The sequence below is a fragment of the Silurus meridionalis genome, chromosome 2 (genome assembly GCF_014805685.1).
Source record: "Silurus meridionalis isolate SWU-2019-XX chromosome 2, ASM1480568v1, whole genome shotgun sequence".
Taxonomy (NCBI): domain Eukaryota; kingdom Metazoa; phylum Chordata; class Actinopteri; order Siluriformes; family Siluridae; genus Silurus; species Silurus meridionalis.
The window spans coordinates 1468490-1485369 of NC_060885.1; the positions used below are offsets into that span (position 1 = coordinate 1468490).

The 16880-nt window shown below is 44.5% G+C and overlaps 1 protein-coding gene across 8 annotated transcripts in view; it reads right to left on the reverse strand.

Moving 5' to 3' along the window:
- Positions 1–14711: 14711 nt before the first annotated feature.
- The window catches only part of cntln (centlein, centrosomal protein), a 101254-nt gene continuing 99085 nt past the window's right edge, over positions 14712–16880 (reverse strand). For all 8 annotated transcript variants that reach the window (XR_006928703.1, XM_046875318.1, XM_046875363.1 and 5 more), the window contains one exon: positions 14712–15206. Coding sequence is in view for 7 of the 8 variants with exons in the window: in XM_046875318.1 (XP_046731274.1) it covers positions 15108–15206 (99 nt within the window). In the remaining variant the exon portion in view is untranslated. The remainder of the gene's footprint in view (positions 15207–16880) is intronic.

Sequence of the window (16880 nt, forward strand, 5' to 3'; positions counted from 1 at the left end):
GTATAAAAATATAAAAGAGTATGTAAAGATATAATAAGGTTATATTCAGTGTATTTTCCTTGGAGATGAGACGACTTGAGGAATTACTATCACTCCTGTACACTACGAATCCCTAAACTTTTACATTTTTACTTTTTCTTCTTATCTTAATTTTCGTTACAATCTTCTCTTTCTGGCTTCACTTCACCATCTAGCAGCGGCGTCTCGAGCTCACACCTCAAGTTTTTGCTCGCGTAACAAAGCACGAAAATCGACTGAGTGAGCGCTCGTACCTCGGAAAACTCGTACATTAAAGCACTCGTAGGTCACGGTACCACTGTAGTTGTGAAAGGAAGGAGGAAGACAGTGAACAATGACTTTCTTGGTCGGCTACTGTTTAGATACAAGCCGTTGTAACGTGTTGAGTCTGGGTGAAGGGAGAGCTCGCTAACTCCAGTTACAACAGAAATCATATAAACACAGACAGGTTTCCAAAACTCGTGCTTTTTTATTTTTCTTGGCAACAGCGTTACGGGTTAGTCAAAGAAACTTAGAAATGAGCATCAGAAAAGAATAAGGACTTAATCCTCGCTCTCACACACATGCAGTAATACTGGAGGAACGCAGTGACATGCTATTCACAAAATACCGCTCTGCTCTTAATAGAAGCGCAACATATTGCATTTAGTGTCTTTCATTAAAGCCTGTGTAAAGGTCATTAGTTTCAGTGTAGACACGTTCTACACTATTTACGTTCACGTGTATTTACGTTCAAAATAAACATCTTTGTGAAATTCAGTGGGTGCGGCTTATATAAAGGTGCGCTTTATAGTATGGAAATTACGGTACTTACACCAGCAGCTGTCAACATACACAGTCAGCATTGCTCAATTTATCTGCATCTAAATAAACAAAAACAATTTTCCCATACAATCAAAATAAATCCCTCTACATAAACAAATTAAACAAACTAAAGTAACAGACTTGGCCGACCTCCTCTGGGGCGACTTCAAACACAACCAAACAAAGCAGCATTTTATCCCATGTGCTTTCAAAACAGGGCCCACATTTCCAGGCCTATTGCCCAGTGCCTGCTTAAAAAGTCTTGGAATAATTAGCCAACCACACGCCTACTGATAGGAGCTTGCCTGGCTACATCTTCTAAACCAAAGCTGGTAACTTCATCAGAGCTTTTATAAAGACACTCCTGGAGTGGAAGGACTCCCCTAAGAAGCTCACAAAGGAAGAGAAAGCAGCTTGGAACAGATTCATCACTGTGCTCCAGGGCTTCCATTGCCATGAAGCTGTCAACTATGTGGAGGAAAGGAAGTGAGGTTGAACATCTTGATTATTTTAAAAACAACATAAGAGCAAACCAAAGGAGCGAGATGAAAGATTCCATCGGGACTTTGGTGGATGTCTTGAAGATAAAGCAACAGAAAATTAATCAAAGAACAGAATGGTGTCGATCCTGATGGATCAGCAAGAAGGTTCTTCCAACATGAAGCACTAAAACCTGGACTTGTTTTGGTCATGTACATGTCAAGTTATCTTGGATTTTGCACGTCAGTTCTGCCTCTAACTTGTAACATTGATTTACTTTCAGACTTCAATAAACTCATTGCATTCATGATTGACTCATCATCATATATATCATATGATCCTCCTTCTTCTTCTCCTTCTGCTTAATCTTCTCCTTCTCATTCTTCTTCTTCTGCTTCTTCTTCTTCTTCATCTTCTCCTTCTGCTTCTTCTCCTTCTGCTTCTTCTTCTCCTTTTTCTCCTTCTGCTTCTTCTCCTCCTCCTTCTTCATCTTCTCCTTCTTCTTCTTCTTCTCCTTCTTCTCCTTCTGCTTCTTCTACTCCTTCTTCTTCTTTTACTCCTTCTTCTTCTTCTTCTACTTCTTCTCCTTCTTCTTCTACTGCTCCATACCAGATTTTATTGTCAATTCTAGTTTTATTTCATTTTATTTACTTTATTTTTGTATGTATTTATTTTTTCATTCCTACCTGAACTTGTTTAAATTCCGTTTCTATCTCAGTAAATAAGTAAATATTAATTTAGAAATCGATACATTACAATTGTTCCACTTTAAATATAATAAAAAAAAATAAAAAAATTCTACAATTGTCAGTTTTTCTGTTAGGAATCATTCCTCAGTGCACAAAACTTCCATCCAGTTTTCTTTTTTTAAATCAGTATTTAAAGCTGCTTTGAAATTATTCATTTTTGATGTATTTGTTTACACTAATAACAAGCCAGTGCACTCTTAGTGCCGGTCCCAAGCCCGGGTAAATGAGGAGGGTTGCGTTATGAAGGACATCCAGTGTAAAACATGTGCCAAATCAAATATACAGATCACAAATGAGAATTTCATACCGGATCGGTCGAGACCCGGGTTAACAACGACCGCCACAGGTATCGTTAGCCGACAGGGTACCGGTGGAAATTGGGCTACTGTTGTCTGAAGGAGGAGAAGAAGAGTAGGAAGACGTCTACAGAGACGGCAGGAAAAGGAGAAGTGTAGGAGAGTAGAGGTTCAGGTTGGTACTTTAAATGTTGGTACTATGACGGGTAAAGGGAGAGAGGGAGCTGATATGATGGAGAGGAGAAAGGTAGATATGCTGTGTGTTCAGGAGACCAAGTGGAAAGGGAGTAAGAGCAGGAACATTGGAGGTGTTTAAACTGTTCTATCATGGTGTGGATGGGAAGGGAAATGGTGTAGGGGGGATTCTGAAGGAAGAGTACAGTAAGAGTCTAGTGGAGGTGAAGAGTTTCTGATAGGGTGATGATCGTGAAGGTGGAAGTTGAAGGATGATGATAAATGTCATCAGTGCCTATGCTCCACAAGTTGGCTGTGAGATGGAGGACAAGGAAAGATTCTGGAGTGAATTAGATGAAGTGGTAGATGGTGTACCTAGGAAAGAACGATTGGTGATTGGGGCAGACTTTAATGGGCATGTAGGTGAAGGGAACAGAGGTGATGAGGAGGTGATGTAGGTATGGTTTTAAGGAGAGGAATGTGGAAGGGCAGATGTGGTAGATTTTGCTAAAAGGATGAAAATGGCATTGGTGAACACGTATTTTAAGAAGAAGGAGGATCATAGGGTGACGTATAAGAGTGGAGGAAGGTGCACACAGGTGGACTATGTGCTATGCAGGAGATGCAACCTGAAGGAGATTGGAGACTGTAAGGTGTTGGCGGGGGACAGTGTAGCTAGACAGCATCAGATGGTGGTCTGTAGGATGGTTTTGGAGGCGAAGAAGAAAAAGAAGAGGAGGAGAGTGAGGATTGAAAGAAGAATAAGATGGTGGAAACTGAAGGAGGAAGAGTGTAGTGTGAGGTTCAGGGAAGAGGTCAGACAGGGGCTTGGTGGTGGTGAAGAGGTGCGGATGATTGGGCAACTACTGCAGGAGTGATGAGGGAGGCAGCTAGAAAAGTACTTGGTGTGACATCTGGAAATAGAAAGCAAGACAAGGAGACGTGGTGGTGGAATGAGGAAGTGCAGGAGAGCATTAGGGAAAGAGGTTGGCAAAACAGAAGTGGGATCGACAGAGTGATGAGAAAAGTAGGCAGGAGTACAAGGAGATGCGGCAGCAGGTAAAGAGGATGTGGCGAAAGCCAAGAAAAGGCATATGAGGAGCTGTATAAGAGGTTGGACACTAAGGAAGGAGAAAAGGATTTATACCGATTGGCCAGGCAGAGGGACCGAGCTGGGAAGGATGTACTGCAAGTTAGAGCAATAAAGGATGGAGAGGAAATGTGTTGACTAGTGAGGAGAGTGTGTTGAGAAGGTGGAGGAGTATTTTGAGCAGCTGATGAATGAGGAAAATCAGAGAGAGAAGGTTGGATGATGTGGAGTTGGTGAAGCAGGATGTAGATAGGATTAGTAAGGAGGAAGTGAGAGCAGCGATTAAGAGGATGAAGAATGGAAAGTCGGTTGGACCAGATGACATACCGGTAGAAGCGTGGAGATGTTTAGGAGAGATGGCAGTGGAGTTTTAACCAGATTGTTTAACAGGATTTTGGAAGGTGAGAAGATGCCTGAGGAATGGAGAAGGAGTGTGCTGGTACCGATCTTTAAGCATAAAGGAGATGTGCAGACCTGCAGTAACTACAGGGGAATTAAGTTGATCAGTCACACCATGAAGTTATGGGAAAGAGTAGTGGAAGCCAGGCTGAGAGAAGAGGTGACCATCTGTGAGCAACAGTATGGTTTCATGCCGAGGAAGAGCACCACAGATGCCTTATTTGCTTTGAGGATGTTGATGGAGAAGTATAGAGAAGGACAGAAGGAGTTGCATTGTGTATTTGTGGATTTAGAAAGCGTCGACAGGGTGGAGAGAGGAGTTGTGGTATTGTATGAGGAAGTCGGGTGTGTCAGAGAAGTATGTGAGGGTGGTGCAGGACATGTATGAGGACAGTGTTACAGCAGTGAAGTGTGCAGTAGGTACGACAGACTGGTTCAGGGTGAAGGGTGGACTGCATCAAGGATCGGCCCTGAGCCCTTTCCTGTTTGCAGTGGTGATGGACAGGTTGACGGACGAGGTCAGACAGGAGTCTCCCTGGACTATGATGTTTGCAGATGATATTGTGATTTGTGGTGAGAGTAGAGAGCAGGTTGAGAAGAACCTGGAGAGGTGGAGATATGCGCTGGAGAGAAGGGGAATGAAAGTCAGTAGGAGTAAGACAGAGTACATGTGTGTGAATGAGAGGGAGGGCAGTGGAGGTGCGGTTGCAGGAGAAGAGGTGGAGAAGGTGGAGGTTCAGGTACCTGGGGTCAACAGTGCAAAGTAATGGAGAGTGTGTTAGAAGTAAAGAAAAGAGTGCAGGCAGGGTGGAGTGGGTGGAGAAGAGTGACAGGAGTGATTTGTGATAGTAGGGTATCTGCAAGAATGAAAGGAAAGTTTATAGGACTGTGGTGAGACCTGCGATGTTGTATGGATTAGAGACAGTGGCATTGAGTAGAAGACAGGAGGTGGAGCTGGAGGTAGCAGAGCTGAAGATGTTGAGATGTTCGTTGGGAGTGACGAGGATGGACAAGATTAGAAATGAGTTTATTAGAGGACAGCGCATGTAGGATGTTTTGGTGACAAGGTGAGGAGGCGAGATTGAGATGGTTTGGACATGTGGAGAGAAGGGACATGAATTATATTGGTAGAAGAATGTTGAAGATGGAGCCACCAGTTAGGAGGAAAAGAGGAAGGCCAAGGAGGAGGTTCATGGATGTGGTGAGGGAAGACATGCAGGTAGTTGGTGTGAAAGAGGCAGATGTAGAGGACAGGGTGGTATGGAGACGGATGATCCGCTGTGGCGACCCCTAATGGGAGCAGCTGAAAGAAGAAGAAGAAGAAGAAGATGTATTTGTTTACACTGTTAAACTGCACTGAAGCTGAAAATCAAGCTTTTAAAAAGAGTCCGTGTTTAATGGAGTAATTGTGTTTGTAACAATGCTGCCCCCTGCTGTCCATTTGAGGTGCTGAGTTCTGGGTGAAGATTCTTTCAGGAGATCGTGGTGGAGATACTTACCTGATCACCAGTAAAACTACTGGACCTTAATGTTATCTACACATGGCTGGGAAAGTCAGGTGTCCCAATACTTCTGGACATACAGTATATTTCTCCATGACATCTACCTCATCATGTCTCTCTCTCTCTCTCTCTCTCTCTCTCTCTCTCTCCTCGTTCTTCAGAGCTTCACACGTGTGCTGATGCACCTGATTTCCCATAAACCTCTGCGTATCTCAGTGTGTTTCCTGCATTCTGTTAGAAGTTCAGTTCAGTCTGGATCTGCTTCAGATCACAGTGTGGACACGATCTGGTCCTGTGGTGGACATGTTTTTCTGTCTGGAGTCTGGAGCTGCTCAACGTGACTCTGTTTTTATCTGAGACCGTGTTCAGATCTTCTGCTCTACTGTTTTCTCTCTTCAGGGAAAAAACTACATTAGATTTTACTGCTGGTTTGTTGGAGTTCCTCAGTCACTGATGGAAGTTTGTTTGATTTGTGCTGTAATTTGCTTGAATGTGATTTTGTTGGTGATGTGATTCAGAGCATCAGTGTGATGAAGGTGAGGAGATATTAGTAAAACATCAGGACTGGAGCTCTGGAGCAGCTGAGACAAGGGGACTGGGTTCTCTGCTCATCCCCTGCTATTTCAGGGCTCACTGCAGCTCCACATGAGCAGTCTGGAGCTCAATGAGTTTCCTGTGGAGGTGAAACTCCAGATGTAATGATGGGATGTAAACGAGGGGAATTAAACAAGGGGTACGTGAAAAAGAGGTAAACGAGGTAAAGTAAACATGGGAAAGTGAATGAGGGGAAGTGAAGAAAGAGGAAGGGAGTGAAGGACTATTAAATTAATAAGTGATCAAAGGGGTGAATAAGGGAAAGTGTACAAGGGGAAATCAATGAACAGAGGAGATAAATGAATGAGGGGAAATAAATAAGTGGAAGTGAAGGAGACCAGGTCTTTTCACCTCTCCATTTAGAGTAGATGTGATTGTGCTGCCACCTGGTGTTTAAATCGGATGAAATTACAATGAATGAACAGAATGAAATTAACCCCATATTTATATAAAACCGTGTGTGTGTGTGTGTGTGTGTGTGTGTGTGTGTGTGTGTGTGTGTGTGTGTTAAATCTAACACACTCTGTGCTCAGGATAAAGTGTGAAGTTCCTCTCAATTCAGTGAGACGGCAGCAGAAGAGGACGTTGCTGTTTATTTTCAACTCACAAAAAATAAAGTAAAAGAACAAGACAAGGATCTACAATAAGCCAAGAGAAGAGAGAGGTCACACACACACACACACACACACACACACACACACACACACACACACACCATGTTCCCCCTCGCAGTCAGTAATGTACCTGCAGCAGTAATTGGTCCCAGAGCATCGTCCCTGCTCCACCTGTGCCAGCGGGGGGCGCCTCTAAGCCTACACTAACTATCTTACTCTGTGTGTGTGTGTGTGTGTGTGTGTGTGTGTGTGTGTGTGTGTGTGTGTGTGTGTGTGTGTTAATCAGTGGAATATTCAGCGATTGTGAGTTTGCTGAGACCTGAAGTCATGCATTTATAGTCAAAATAAAGGAAACAACACAAAGAATCAGTTGTGATATATAATGCTGATCAGTGACAACCAATCACTGATCAACATTAAGCACCACAACAACCAATCACTGATCAACATTAAGCACCACAACAACCAATCACTGATCAACATTAAACACCACAACAACCAATCACTGATCAACATTATTCACCACAACAACCAATCACCAATTATACCAATTATACACCTTCTTCTTTTGGCTGCTCCCATTAGGGGCGTCACAGCGGATCATCCGTCTCCATACCCCCCTGTCCTCTACATCTGCCTCTTTCACACCAACTACCTGCATGTCTTCCCTCACCACATCCATAAACCTCCTCCTTGGTCTTCCTCTTTTCCTCCTTCCTGGTGTCTCCGTCCTCAGCATTCTCCTACTGATATACCCCATGTCCCTCCTCTGAACATGTCCAAACCATCTCAATCTCACCTCCCTCACCTTGTCTCCAAAATGTCCTACATGCGCTGTCCCTCTAATAAACTTATTTCTAATCCTGTCCATCATCATCACCAACGAACATCTCAGCATCTTCAGCTCTGCTACCTCCAGCTCCACCTCCTGTCTTTTACTCAATGCCATTGTCTCTAATCCATACAACATCTCAGGTCTCACCACAGTCCTATAAACTTTCCCTTTCACTCTCACAGATACTCTTCTATCACAAATCACTCCTGCTATCACTCTTCTCCACCCACTCCACCCTGCCTGCAATTTTTTTTTTCATTTCTCTAACACACTCTCCATACTTCTTACTACATACTTCTGACACACCAGACTTCCTCATACAATACCACAACTCCTCTCTCCACCCTGTCGTACACTTTCTTTAAATCCACAAACACACAATCAGCTCCTTCTGACCTTCTCTATATTTCTCCATCAACATGGTCACCTCTTCTCTCAGCCTGGCTTCCACTACTCTTTCCCATAACTTCATGGTGTGACTGATCAACTTTATTCCCCTGTAGTTACTGCAGGTCTGCACATCTCCCTTATTCTTAAAGATCAGTACCAGCACACTCCTTCTCCATTCCTTAGGCATCTTCTCACCTTCCAGAATCCTGTAAAACAATCTCGTTAAAAACTCCACTGCCATCTCTCCTAAACATCTCCATGCTTCTACAGGTATGTCATCTGGTCCAACCGCCTTTCCACTCTTCATCCTCTTAATCGCTGCTCTCACTTCCCCCTAACTAATCCTATCCACTTCCTGCTTCACCAACTCCACACCATCCAACCTTCTCTCTTTTATTTTCCTCATTCATCAGCTGCTCAAAATATTACCTTTCTGCACCTTCCTCCACTCTTATACGTCACCCTATGATCCTCCTTCTTCTTAAAATTCGTGTTCACCACTGCCATTTCCATCCTTTTAGCAAAATCTACCACCATCTGCCCTTCCACATTCCTCTCCTTAAAACCATACCTACCATCACCTCCTCATCACCTCTGTTCCCTTCACCTACATGTCCATTAAAGTCTGTCCCAATCACCCTAGGTTCACCTTCTACCACTTCATCCAACTCACTCCAGAATCTTTCCTTCTCCTCCATCTCACAGCCAACTTGTGGAGCATAAACACTGATGACATTTATCATCACCCCTTCAACTTCCAGCTTCACGTTCATCACCCTATCAGAAACTCTCTTCACCTCCACTACACTCTTACTGTACTCTTCCTTCAGAATCACCCCTACACCATTTCTCTTTCCATCCACACCATGATAGAACAGTTTAAACACCTCCAATGTTCCTGTTCTTACTCCCTTTCCACTTGGTCTCCTGAACACACAACATATCTACCTTTCTCCTCTCCATCATATCAGCTCTCTCTCTCCCTTTACCAGTCATAGTACCAACATTTAAAGTACCAACCTGAACCTCCACTCTCCTCCACTTCTCCTTCACTCTCCTCCACTTCTCCTCCACTTCTCTTTCACTCTCCTCCACTTCTCCTTTCCCTGCTGTCTCTGTAGACGTCTTCCTCCGCTCCTTCTCCTCCTTCGGCCAACAATAGCACAATTTACACCGGTACCCTGTTGTTAATGATACCTGTGGTGGTTGTTGGTAAACCGGGCCTCAACCGATCCGCTATGAAATTCTTATTCCTGATCCATATATTTTATTTGGTACATGTTTTACTCTGGACGTTCTTTATAACACAAACCTCTCTGGGCTTAGGAGTGACACAAAGAGTGCACTGGCTTGTGCAACCCTAATGGCTGGGTTGATCAACATTATACTCAACAGACCACTCACTTCATTATATGCAAATGAGTTGTGATGTCACTGTGTAACTTGTTTTATAATTAATCGTGTTAGCTGCTTTTTCCTACAAATAAAAAAACATTGACCTTTAGATCTCTTCCAGGTCAAAGGTCAGCAATTCTGCAGCAGATTGCAGCCATAAAAGTTTAGTAATAATATCTATTTACTGACTGATTGATTTAATTTGATTGTTTTGACTGAAATGCTGGCAGTAGTAGAATAAATATTTAAAAGTCCCCTCAGCGCCTGGACCATGTGATTTGCAGCTTCACGGCGAGTGAATAAAACAATGCGTTAAATAAAATATGAGCAGGTGATGGATATCTGGGGAAGTGTAACGTTTTCACTCCTCAGGAAAAGGCGCCGTGTCCTTCAGCGGGGACAAAACACGGCCATGCCGGCGCTCCGGGGACGCCACAGGACGAGAGAGATGTGAACTATGTTAATGAATGGTAATTAACGCCAGGGTGGGTTCGGATCAGATAAATTGGTCCCCGAGTTGCTGGAGCTGCGGTCCTGCACTAATCCCTTATTATAAAAAAAAGATAAAGGAAAACGACATCATTAGCATAGCCGGGACGAGACACACACTCGGATTGTTCTTAATTCCTGACTGCATGATTTTTACATATGGCTGTTAATTGTACATTACAAGAGACGGGAAACAAAGGAACACACGGAGAACAGAGAGAAAAAAAGATAAAGTAACACAAACTCAAGGCTTTGACACCAGGTTTAAATATAAAAGTCTTCAGGAATCTACTTAGGGTTCACACTGAGAGAACATTTCAATTTTACACTGACCTCCTGTTCAGCACAAGGTCTTATCCACACTCCTGTGAGCTGTTTATAAAGATGTAAATCTACTTTCCTCCTTCCACATCCTGGAACGCTGGTCTCTTCTGATCTCTCACTCCTGACTGTTCCAGAACCTCCATCTAGAACAGACTGTCCCTCTATAGAGTGGACTGGACACACTTTCCACAAACCAAATCCAACATAGTAAAGCAAACACCTCACTGGGAACCCACAGTGTGGAGGAATATGAACACTGAAACTACCACCTGGAGGCAGATTCCAGTGAAATAGGACTGGAGTAAAGAGGAGGACTCCGCACCACTCCACTCCACCCTACTGTACTCTACTCTACTCCACTCCACCCTACTGTACTCTACTCTATTCTACTTCACTCCACTTCACCCTACTGTACTCTACTTCACTCCACTCCACCCTACCGTACTCTACTCTACTTTACTCCACTCCACCCTTCTGTACTCTACTCTACTCCACTCCACTCCACTCCACCCTACCGTACTCTACTCTACTTCACTCCACTCCACCCTTCTGTACTCTACTTTACTCACTCCACCCTACGTACTCTACTCTAGTCTACTCCACTCCACCACCCTTCTGTACTCTACTTCACTCACTCCACCCTTCTGTGCTCTACTCCACTCACTCCACCCTACGTGCTCTACTCTACTCACTCCACTCCACTCCACCCTTCTGTACTCTACTTTCCTCCACTCCACCCTACGTGCTCTACTCTAGTCTACTCCACTCCACCCTTCTGTGCTCTACTCCACCCTACTGTACTCTCTCTACTTCACTCACTCCACCCTACGTGCTCTACTCTACTTTACTCTACTCCACCCTACTGTACTCTACTCTCACTCCACCCTACCGTACTCTACTCTACTCCACTCCACTCCACCCTACCGTACTCTACTTTACTCTACTCCACCCTACCGTACTCTACTCTACTTCACTCCACTCCACTCCACCCTACCGTACTCTACTCTACTCCACTCCACCCTACCGTACTCTACTCTACTTCACTCCACTCCACCCTTCTGTACTCTACTTTGCTCTACTCCACCCTACCGTACTCTCTCTACTTCACTCCACTCCACTCCACTCCACCCTACCGTGCTCTCTCTACTCCACTCCACCCTACCGTGCTCTCTCTACTTCACTCCACTCCACCCTACTGCTCTACTCCACCCTACTGTACTCTACTTTGCTCTACTCCACCCTACTGTACTCTACTTCACTCCACCCACTCCACCCTACGTACTCTACTCCACTCCACCCTACCGTACTCTACTCTACTTCACTCCACTCCACCCTTCTGTACTCTACTCCACTCCACCCTACCGTACTCTACTCTACTCCACTCCACCCTACCGTACTCTACTCTACTCCACTCCACCACCCTTCTGTACTCTACTTACTCCACTCCACCCTACCGTGCTCTACTCTACTTCACTCACTCCACCCTACTGCTCTACTCCACCCTACTGCTCTACTCTACTCTACTCCACCCTACTCTACTCTACTCTACTTCCTCCTCCACCCTTCTGTACTCTAGTCTACTCCACTCCACTACACCACCCTTCTGTACTCTACTTTACTCCACTCCACCCTACTCTACTTTACTCTACTCCACTCCACTCCACCACCCTTCTGTACTCTACTTTACTCCACTCCACTCTAGTGGAATGGAGTGGAGGAAATGAAGTGAAGTGAAATGGAGGGTAGGGAGTGGAGTAGAATGGAGAAAGTGTAGTGATTGGAGTGGAATGGAGTGGACTGAAGTGAACCGAATGCTCAGGGACCCGAAGTCTGGTGAGATCTTGTTAATAGATTGAGTTGGGGCCATAATGAGGATTAAGATATGGTTTCATATGCAATTTGTAAATAAAACTTACTTTTTTGGTTATTACAGGTACAGATAGTGTAAAAATCACAGGTACATTCGTTTTCAGAATCTTTGCCATGACAGTTCAAGTTCATTCTGTTTCCACTGATCTTTCTTGAGATGTTTTTACAACTTGATTGGAATCCACCAGTGGTAAAATCAGTTGATTGATCATTTGGAAAGATAAACACCTGTCTATAGAAGGTCCCACAGTTACAGTGTATGTAGACCACCGAGACAGGATTGTATCATGAAGTTTGGAACCACCTGGACTCCTCCTAAAGTGGAGCCCCCCTGACCAAACTGAGCGATCGGGGAGAAGTGTCTTAGTCAGGGAGGTGACCAAGAACCCGATGGTCACTCTGAAAGAGCTTCAGTGTTTGTCTGTGGAGAAAAGAGAACCTTCCAGAAGAACAACTATCTCTGCCAGTGGCGGGCAGTCAGAGCCAGCAAATCCTTCTCTACTAGTCTGAACACTATCAGAAGCACTGATCTACATTTACAACCTAAACTCTAATATTTGTTCCATGAAATTGTATTAATTTCTTCCATCAGTTTCTTCTCTTCATGTGGTAGTGTTTCTCTCGGCTGCACTGCTTCCAGTACGTGTATGTTAGATTTTTTATCCAATCAGATTTCAGCCTCTATGTGCTGCCATGTGACTCTAATCTGCTCAGAGCCTTCAGAATCAGTACTGCTGGACTTTTACCATAGAGAATATTACCAACAGCTCTGTTTCTTTAACCAATCAGATTTCAGATTCTCCTCACAGAGCAGATCACTGGACCAGAATAGCGTCAGCATTTCTCCGTCCTCTGATTGGTTGGTCAGAGGGAAACTGTTACAGTCGAGTTCAACTGGTAAAACACGTGTGAAGCTCTGCACACGTTCATACGTCTGAGTTAGACTTTTTTATGCCTACGGAGGAAGAGAAATTAATTTGGTCTCAGACACTTAAAAAACATGGTGAGGAGGTCACCAACCCTGAAGCTGGCTAGCGTGTCTCAGCCCGGGAAAGGGTTTGTTCTCCACTTCCAGACCAGTGAATACGAGCAGTACCACTGGATTACAGCCTCTGGGGGGCGCTGCACATTGAATCTGCATCTCTGGTGAGTAGGTTGTGTTTTATTTACATTTTAATGTTTTTGTCATGTTATTAAACAAATATTGATTGTGAACTGCTCCAGATGTTGTAGGTGCACAGTTGTGGTTGTAGTGTAGAGGTTTGGAGTGTAACTGGGTTTGTTGTTTTAGTAAAATGGTTTTCACCTCCAGATGTGAAACGTCTCTCTGTAATGCACGTGTTGTTATATAGTGTGTTTGTATTGTATTGATGGTTTATATAATTGTGTTGTGATAGTGGTGTATTAAGAGGTGGATTTAGTCGGGTTCGTCCTCACTGAAGGTCCAGGTACCAAATACACGACCCACCACTGTGTGAATGTGTGTGTGAGTGAATGTGTTGTGTGTGTGTGAATGTTTGTGTGTGTGAGTGAATGTGTGTGTGTGAGAGAGAGTGAATGTGTGTGAGTGAATGTGTTTGTGTGAATGTGTGGATGTGTGTGGGTGAGTGAATGTGTGTGTGTTTGTGAATGTGTGTGAATGTGTGAGTGAGTGAATGTGTGTGAGTAAATGTGTGTGTGTGTGTGTGTGTGTGTGTAAATGAGTGAATGTGTGTGTGTGTTGTGAATGTGTGTGTGAATGTGTGTGAGTGAGTGAATGTGTGTGTGTTTGTGAATGTGTGTGTGTGTGTGAGTGAGTGAATGTGTGTGTGAGAATGTGTTAATGTGTGTGTGTGTGTGTGAATGTGTGTGTGAGAGAGTGAATGTGTGTGTAAATGAGTGAATGTGTGAGTAAGTAAATGTGTGTGTGAGTGTGTGTGTGTGTGAGTGAGTAAATGTGTGTGTGTGTGTGTGTGTGTGTAAATGAGTGAATGTGTGTGTGTGTGTGTGTGTGAATGTGTTAGTGTGTGTGTGTGAGATAGAGTGAATGTGTGTGGTGAGTGAATGTGTGTGTGAATGTGTGAGTGAATGTGTGTGTGTGTGTGTGAGTGTGTGTGTGTGTGAGTGAATGTGTGTGTGTGGTGAATGTGTGTGTGAGTGAATGTGTGTGTGTGTGTGAGTGAACCTGTTTGTGAGTGAATGCTTGTGTGTGAGAGTGAATGTGTGTGAATGTGTTTGTGTGTGTGAGTGAATGTGTGTAAATGAGTGAATGCTTGTGTGTGTGAGAGTGAATGTGTGTGTGGTGAATGTGTTTGTGTGAACGTGTGTGTGTGAGTGAATGTGTGTGAGTGAATGAATGTGTGTGTGTGTGTGTGTGTGTAAGTGAGCGTGTTTGTGAGTGAATGCTTGTGTGTGTGTGAATGTGTGAGTGAATGTGTTTGTGTGAACGTGTGTGAGTGAGTGAATGTGTGTGAGTGAATGAATGTGTGTGTGTGTGATTGAATGTGTTTGTGTAAATGTGTGTGTGAGTGAATGTGTTTGTGTGAACGTGTGTGTGAGTGAGTGAATGTGTGTGTGAGTGAGTGAATGTGTGTGTGAGTGAATGAATGTGTGTGTGAGTGAATGAATGTGTGTGTGTGTGTGAGTGAATGTGTGTGTGTGAATGTGTGTGTACAATAATAATAATAACCAAAAGTTAATCACACTTAAGTATAAACACACTCCATAAATGAGTTTAATTCATGTAGGTATTAATCATGTAAACATACACACACACACACACACACACACACACACACACCTGTACAGGCGCATGACTCTTAATCACACACACAAACACACGTGCACACACACACCCACACCCACACACACACACACCTGTACAGGCACATGACTCTTAATCACACACACAAACACACACCTGTGCGATGAGTGTTTGATCAAGAATCACTTAAATCACATCTACACACTTCACAACTGAGATGTGGATGGATAGATTTCGAAGAAAGACAGATGTGGATGAATAGATGTAGTGATAAAGAGATTGAGAGATGTGGATGAATAGAATGAAAGAGATGTGAAAGATGTTTGTCCTGCATGAACGTGATCAGTGTCTCTCTCTCAGATTGAAGAGTTCTTCCATCAGCAACCTGCTCTCCTTCATCTTCACCTGCAGAACATCCAACATCTCACCTACAGAAACACTCTACAGAGAGAGAGAGAGAGAGAGAGAGAGAGAGAAGTAGGTTCATTATTTTCCTGTAACATGTTCCCATGTATTATACTGTGTGTGTGTGGGGGTGTGTGATACTGTTGGGGTGTGTGAGTGTGGGATACTGTGGGGGTGTGAGAGTGAGGGATACTGTGTGTGTGTGTGTGTGTGTGTGTGTGTGTGTGTGTGTGTGTGTGTGTGTGTGTGGGATACTGTGGGGTGTGAGTGAGGATACTGTGTGTGTGTGTGTGTGTGTGTGTGTGTGTGTGTGTGTGTGTGTGTGGGATACTGTGTGTGTGTGTGAGTGTGGGATACTGTGGGGTGTGTGTGAGTGTGGGATACTGTGTGTGTGTGTGTGTGTGTGTGTGTGTGTGTGTGAGTGTGGGATACTGTGTGGTGTGTGTGAGTGTGGGATACTGTAGGGGTGTGTGTGAGTGTGGGATACTGTGTGTGTGTGTGTGTGTGTGTGTGTGTGTGTGTAAGTGTGGGATACTGTGTGTGTGTCTGAGTGTAGGATACCGTGGGGGTGTGTGAGTATGGAATACTGTGGGGTGTGTGTGAGTGTGGATACTGTGTGTGTGTGTGTGTGTGTGTGTGTGTGTGTGTGTGTGTGTGTGTGTGTGGGATACTGTGTGGTGTGTGTGAGTGTGGGATACTGTATGTGTGTGTGAGTGTGGGATACTGTGTGTGTGTCTGAGTGTAGGATACTGTGGGGTGTGTGTGAGTGTGGGATACTGTGTGTGTGTGTGAGTGTGGGATACTGTGGGGTGTGTGAGTGTGGGATACTGTGTGTGTGTGTGTGTGGGATACTGTGGGGTGTGTGTGAGTGTGGGATACTGTGTGTGTGTGTGTGTGTGATACTGTGGGGTGTGAGTATGGGATACTGTTGGGGTGTGTGTGAGTGTGGGATACTGTGTGTGTGTGTGAGTGTGGGATACTGTGGGGTGTGTGTGAGTGTGGGATATTGTGTGTGTGTGTGTGTGTGTGTGTCTGTGTGTGTGTGTGTGTGTGTGTGTGTGTGTGGAATACTGTGGGGTGTGTGTGTGAGTGTGGGATACAGTGGGGTGTGTGTAAGTGTGGGATACTGTGTGTGTGTGTGTGTGTGTGTGTGTGTGTGTGTGTGTGTGTGTGTGAGTGTGGAATACTGTGGGGTGTGTGTGAGTGTGGGATACAGTGGCGGTGTGTGTAAGTGTGGGATACTGTGGGGTGTGAGTGTGGGATACTGTGTGTGTGTGAGTGTGGAATACTGTGGGGTGTGTGTGAGTGTGGGATACAGTGGGGTGTGTGTAAGTGTGGGATACTGTGTGTGTGAGTGTGGGATACTGTTGGGGTGTGTGTGAGTGTGGGATACTGTGTGAGTGTGGGATACTGTGGAGGTGTGAGTGGGATACTGTGGAGGTGTGAGTGTGGGATACTGTTGGGGTGTGTGAGTGGGATACTGTGGAGGTGTGAGTGTGGGATACTGTTAGGGGTGTGTGAGTATGGGATACTGTGGAGGTGTGAGTGTGGGATACTGTTGGGGTGTGTGAGTATGGGATACTGTGGAGGTGTGAGTGTGGGATACTGTTAGGGGTGTGTGAGTATGGGATACTGTGGAGGTGTGAGTGTGGGATACTGTTAGGGGTGTGAGTATGGGATACTGTGTGTGTGTGATACTGTTGGGGTGTG